At 32.4% G+C, this 7,119-nt stretch overlaps 1 protein-coding gene across 1 annotated transcript in view; it reads right to left on the reverse strand.

Annotated features, from left to right (window-relative positions):
- Window positions 1–2,654: 2,654 nt before the first annotated feature.
- The window catches only part of LOC106765433 (F-box/LRR-repeat protein At3g26922), a 5,202-nt gene continuing 737 nt past the window's right edge, over window positions 2,655–7,119 (reverse strand). Inside the window, exons 2-4 of the mRNA XM_014650058.2 lie at window positions 5,782–6,756; window positions 5,422–5,628; window positions 2,655–2,972 (exon numbers count right to left, since the gene is read on the reverse strand). Of these exons, the coding sequence (XP_014505544.1) occupies window positions 5,452–5,628; window positions 5,782–6,723 (1,119 nt within the window). The 5' untranslated portion in view covers window positions 6,724–6,756 and the 3' untranslated portion in view covers window positions 2,655–2,972; window positions 5,422–5,451. The remainder of the gene's footprint in view (window positions 2,973–5,421; window positions 5,629–5,781; window positions 6,757–7,119) is intronic.

The raw sequence follows: 7,119 nt of genomic DNA on the forward strand, positions 1-7,119 counted from the left end.
ACAAATTCAAATAGACCAATAAAGTGATGATACGTGTCACATCTCATAAATTCCCCACCTTAGTGGGAAACACATGTCACGCCCTTCCAAGCTTCCCATGGCAGTGGAAGACAAAATTTGTACGTGCATTAATTTCCCAACCATTGGAAACCGTGCGGCAGCAGAGAAGGTGAGATGTATAGGAAGTGGAATCCAAGTGGCAGCTCATGGAGTACAACAATTCAGGAAGTGGAAAACATGTGGCAGCATGGGATTTGACCGTCCGGTTACAGTAGTGATATTTAAGTTGGGATTTTAAAAATGACGCCATTTTTCCTCTGCACGCACCTCTTCATCCTCAACCTTCAGCAAACCATTTTCTCCTCCTTCTCTCTAAGATTCCGACCACTTCCTTTCCTCCGATCATCAACTTTGTTTTAAAATAAATACTCTTGGTGTCAAGACCTTCACTTTGCACCGGTTCGATTTTCGTTCTGAACCGATAAGTGTTTCTGCCTGTTGAAGCTTCTTGGTATTCTTGCATGCAAGCACCCTTTAAGCTTGCAGGTATTTGTTAAACCATTTCTCTAAAACCTGTTGTCTTGTAATTTGACTCTAGACCTTGGGAACATTAGAAGAGGTAGTCACTGCCAAAGGAACCCTAAAAGTCTAGCTGGAATTGAGGTAAGGGAAGCTTATAAATTTAATTATGATTATTTTGTATGCATGATTTTGTGAGTTATGCTTGCTGAATGTATGATCTTGTTGTTGAGAAATGCATGTTTGATTTTTGGTATGAAATATGTCATAGAGTTATAAAACTTAGTGAAAATATGAATCTGTAATTGAAGGGTCATTAGGACCGTTCAGTTTCCTCTTAAAACAATTGATCTGGTATCTTTGTGTTGAAACTTAAATATCTTGTTTGGTTATCTGTTCGGAATTAACCATTAAAGGACGTTCGGTCTTATACTGAACGTCCGGTCCCAAAATACTTGGTCATAGACTGAGTATTTGGTTTCATATTAACCATTTAGAATGTTCAGTCATACACTGAGCGTTCGGTCTATATTGAGGTTGTTTATTAAAAAGTGCTAGGTCTTATACCAGTACTTGAATTCTAAGAACGTCCGGTCATAAACTATACGTTCAGTCATACAAGTGTTTAGTATTAGACTGACACTTTATTTATGAAGCATTTGGCTTCATATTATTGCTATTAATTATTTAAGAACGTTCAGTCATAAACCAAGCGTTCGGTTTCACAAATATGATATTATGTTTGAGCATTTGGTCATAGACTAAGTACTCGGTTTGATATTAATTATCCTTCTTGGAAAAACGTCCGGTTTATAATATTACTTATTTGAAAAGTGTTCGGTCTTATAATATTAGACAAAAAAAAAATCACTTTTAAACTAAATAAAACCCTATCTCAAAACATGCTCAAAAATATAAATAATCTTCATAAACTCAACATAACTAAAAATTACTCTTATAAAAATTAAAATAATTACCCACCTATTTATTCTAACTTCTAAAATTATCAATGAAACCAAACTAGAATAACTCCTATTTATATGCTCAATTAAAAGGACATATATAAGGAAGAGAATTATAATGAGTGAAAAAATGATGACAAATAAGGAAAGAAGAAAAGAAAAATTTACTTTGACCCACTTTAGACTCATTTATAAATGTCCTAGAAAGAAAGAGAAAAGTAGATGAAAAGTATATGGAAGATGATTTTTTTAAGAAGGATTGCATTGCACGGTAGAATGTTGGGGAATGTTTGGGTTGCTAGGTGATTCTAGGAGAGTGTGCCGAGAAAGTTGTGTTGTTTTGTACTATGTTTTATCAAAATAATTTATATTTACTTATTATAGTGAATATAGTAAGAGAGAGAATGGAAACTAGGTAGGTGATTTGGTGTTTTTTTTTTCTTGTTAGGGTCAAATGATTTGAGAAGTGGTCAACATAGTTTCATGGACAACGCAAAACATCTGAAAGGACATGGAAAACCAGAAGCAGAACATAAGTACATACTTTTATATTTATTTAATCCAGAATATAAAATAATCATAAAATATAAAGTTTTATACTTTTAAAAAAATAATAAAATAATGTATAAAAAATTTAAATAAAATTTAGATATGTCAAAAAATTATTCTGTTGAAAATATCTGTTCTCTGAATTTCACTAGCAACATAACATTTGGTTATTAACTTTAAGTGGACTCTTATTACTTCAAAAGTTCATTTCATAATGAAATATGATATGAGAGAAGATAAAACCATAATATTATAAAATAAGATATGATCAATATTACATCTTAGTAATATAATAATATAATAATATAATAAAAAGAAATCTCACATTCAACTTTTATTAGGTGGCATTTCAAACAATTTTATTTACTTGGGAATATATTGAAATTAAATTGAAGCATTTATTGTTTTTTAACTACAAATATTGGAAGTCTAAATTCATTTATGAAGTTTGGTTTACTTTTGAATGGGTGGAGTCTCCCAAAAATATTTCAATTTCCCATATTAAATTTAAATGACCTCAATCCAACCCAGCTTTTAACTTTCGTCAGCTCATGAACTGGATTGACTCCTGAATAAAAAACACAAACACATTTTGACATATCTACTTAAAACTACAAAATTTCATGATTTTCAATAAATTTCATTTAAAAACAGAATATCCAAACAATTCTAATAGTCTGAAGAGCAGAAACTATGGTTTATGTTCAATTGTCAAAACTGAACCTCAAGGACTGCTTTGGAGTCTCAAATTAACCATGTCTACCAACGGAAAATAAAATTTGAAAAAGAAAACCTACAGTAGAGATGAATTCTCAAAAGTTCCAACCTTCCAGCTACCCATTATTGCTACGAAATTTCCTTAGCCCTGTCTTCAAGAAAGCAGCAGACTGTCACCAAATTCAGCCACATGAGATTCTGAGTGCAAGTATATGTATCAACAACCTAAACAAGAATGAGTTATAATTAGTCAAAACCAATTTACAATAGGGAGTAAACCTATACCATAAATTAGAAAAATGACATGCCATAAGAAATAACTACACCAAGCATGCAAGCAAATACCAGAAGAGAAAAAGTGATAATGTTAGAGGTATTCCCTAACAATTTTCTGCCAATACAAGTTCAAAGTTCAACACAAGTTTCAGACATATGTTCAGTTAATCAGTTAACTATATCTCTTTAAGCATTATCAAAAGAATATATAAAAAGTTAAATCAACAGAATTATTACCTTGCACAATTATACACGAACAGGTAAAAAAAAGTGTGAATTTTCTGGAAGACATAGCATATAAAATATATTGGATTAACAGGGAATAAGAAATAGAAAACTGATGCATATTAACAGGGAAACATATAATGCAAGTGTCATTGAATTGTACTTTGAAATCTGAGAACACTGAATATTTTCTAGCAATGAAGAGATACTACTTCATAGGCTTAATGCAATTAAGTTAGTATGGTGCAAAACCCTACACATGCTTGATGAAATTAGGTCCAAGAAAGTACTGCAGCTAAAAATTTATATTGTATGTCACTTAAATTTAAAAATTAGAAGTGCATAATACACATGAAATTAGATCAAAAGTCTGCAATGAAAATACGGCAGATGCCATTGCAGTCTATAATAGAAGCACTGTAGATATAGTAAACATGCAGTCTACAAACAAGAAATATACTTGAAAACTGCATAATACAATTAAATAAACAACATCGAAAACAAACTATGAAGTGCAAACATGTGGTAAGAAATAAAGTTCACCAAAAGTATACAATCCACAAACTTATAGAATAAAATCATGTATAAGGAGCCTCACAGTTTTGGGAGAACAAAATAAAGACTCAATAGAAAATAATAGACTTGGACAAAAGTAGAAAATAAAGACAACCGAAGAGCAAATGGAGATTAAAGTAAAATAGAGATACAAAGAATCAGTTGAAAGAAAAAGAAACAGATAAACAGGGACCCAAAGAACACAGAAGATACTTGAAAGAACAAAATTATTAATTTGCAAAAGACAGTCTCCTTTGCTGGACATGGTGGAAGCATTTCAACAAATGGGATTCCAATGTTAGTTTGCTTTTACAAAAGAAAGAAGCAAATACAGAACACATCAGACTGCCTTTTTGGAATGGTTTGAGAATCTTTAGGCTTTCTTATTAAAAGAACAAACAAAGGGTAACTTGTTTGGATGATTCCCATAACTACGGTCACTGCTATATAACCACTATGGCAAGTGTGGCTGCCACAACCCAGTAAAAGTCTTTCATTGGAAATCAACTATGTCATAGTTCCACAGAACCACAATGGTCAGCTATTTACAATATATATGTGTAGAAGATGCCAGCATTCTTTCACAGATTTATCATCATGAACTTGAGCACATGGATATAGAAACTGAGATTCTACTAACTTTATTTAAACAGCTGGTGTGTTCTCAGTCAAAAGATCAATCTAACGTAGCCGCGGTGAATAAGAGTAACACAAAAAACAGTATTGAAATTCAACAAAAAAATAAACTGTTAACATATAAAATTACACTGTCAGGTTTAAGGAACACTTATAGTTTTATCAACCACCTACAATAGTCTAACGATATACTCTAGCACATCAAAAGGAAAATAATTTCTAACTTTCCTAAATCAAACTTTAAACCAAATTCAATGTTACAGATTTGAGGTTTGAGAATCAAATCACAAAATTAAGTTTGAAGCGTGTTGTAGACTTGTACCTCAAACAATTTGTTTGCAGTCAGAAAAAGTATCTCAGGTTTAGAAAATGAACAATGACTCATTTAATAGAGCTTAACCATAAAAAGCAAGATGTAATGTATGACACATTTTACAGCTAGAGATGCATAAATTAATCAAAAGAGATGGTTGCATATCTTTTGTTCCTAGACTCCAAAGAAGTTAGCTTTAAAATATAAATGTCGAGCTCATTACAACCAATTAATAACTTTGATAGTCTTTCAATCACTTTGGTATTAAGCATTTACAACCAATTAATAACTTTGATAGTCTTTCAATTACTTTGGTATTAAGCATTGGGCCGTTAAGTGATTTAGCTCTAGTTACTATCATTGTCATTTGAAAATATCCAAATAAAATTTCCTAATGCAGTTTCAATTCAGTAGTAAGCAGATAATTTTTCTCATCATTCCACAAGCCTCCAACTCCAACATCAAAACAATGAAAATTGTGTTTCAAACACTGTTCTTCCTAGTGGTAGCTTATTAAATTTTATATTTTTCATCTGCTAAATTGAAAAAAAAAAACATTGAAGACACACGCAAACACAATCCATAACTTGCTACATAAGTGCATCACCATATCATGGAAAAACAGAAACATAAACAAAGTAAAACTCAACAATTTGAAAAATTTTATACCCCAAGAGCTAATCATGTATATCTCTTTCATCATTCTTCGTAGTCAAACTCAATTCTGGACATTGGAGCGTTCTGAAGTAGGTATTTCAATGATCTTTTTAATCTATCCTCAGATAGCTCTTCGTATGGTAGTTTCTTCACCATCAGTGCCTTCATTTGAGGGAAACGAGGAGGTGGAAGGCCCGCTGAAAGAGGTTTTGATAGATCCTACAGAGAGAGAAAATTTGAATCGAAGACATACTTTGATAACATTCTTAATTGCAAGACTGAGTAACAGGAAAAAAATGACACAAGAACACAAGAATCTTATAAGCCTTATGAAAAAATAAAGAGGTAAAGAGTAAAAGCATAGTAACTAACTTGTAGTATTATGTCAAGAGCACTCAGAGACACTGTCATTAACTTTATATTTCTTATCCATTGCAGCCAGCTTATGATGAGTAACTCTGTCTTGTGATAACATGTATTTCCACGTGACTCAATGGTTAACTCCTCGACTGAAGAAAGATCAGGTGAGGCAATTAATGGATGATCAGTATGACCCGATATAGTGAGAGAAGTAAGGTTTGGAGTACAAAGATCAATTTGGAAATATCCTGCTTCAAAGCTACCATCTAGGGTCAGATTGGAAAGGCTAGAATTAGATATACGGAGGAAATTTAGATTATTATGCAACGAACAACCTTCAAGTATCAAAGTATTCAACACGGGACAATAACAAAATGGTTCAGCATATTCAATGCCATATGCATTAAAAGTGACAGACTCAAGTTGCATGGTTCTTATTGCTGGCATGTACAGATACTCTGGAAGTACTATCATAGAAGGATCATAAGTACTAACAGAAAGCTTAAGAAATGTCAAGGTCTCAGAGTAAAAGATGTGAGGGCGAAAATCAAAACTGGGTTTGTTATTCAAATTTATAAAGATTGTCAACTGTTGAACATTGTGCCGGGATGCATATTTCATGAGCCTATTCAGAAGGTAGGACTGAGCATAACCGCGACGAGTGAATTCAAGATTAAGCAGGGATATGGAATCATCACGTTTAGCCAGAACGTGAGACACAAATTTGCTGAAATTGACAACATTATTAAAGAAGAATGTGTTAAATGCAAGAGTAGTGAGCTGTTTCCAAAGATCCTTCCATCTTTTAGACAACACACAGGTTTGAACAGCATGCTTTGTGTCCATAAACTCCATCATGTGGATCAGAACACAGTCAGGCAATTCACTCAGTCTGTCCCTCTTCCCTTCTCTATCTTTTCTACTCTGCCTCTGTCTCTTCTTCCTTGTCTTCATAATCAACTTCCCTACTTTTCTTTCTATTGATACCTGACCAAAGAAATGTTAGCAAAATACTTCTTTATCTCATATATGCTTTAAATTGAAGGAAATTAATAACCTCTCTAAGAGTATTTTTCATTTTTATACGGAAAACAACCATTTTAATTCATAAAGGTGTAAATCAATATCACATTAGCATATAAAAATAAGAAAATTCAAACCAAATCCTCTTGTTGTCACTTTAGTCTTTAAACTTAATTACTTAAATTATAGTCACAAAGGATCGGATTGCATGCAAGTTATAGTCACAAAAGGATCTGATTGCATGCAAGTTATGGTCACAAAGGATCTGATTGCAAACAAGTTATAGTCATAAAGGGTCTGATTGCATGCAAGTTATGGTCACAAAGG

Source organism: Vigna radiata, chromosome 1, assembly GCF_000741045.1.
Source record: "Vigna radiata var. radiata cultivar VC1973A chromosome 1, Vradiata_ver6, whole genome shotgun sequence".
NCBI classification, from domain to species: domain Eukaryota; kingdom Viridiplantae; phylum Streptophyta; class Magnoliopsida; order Fabales; family Fabaceae; genus Vigna; species Vigna radiata.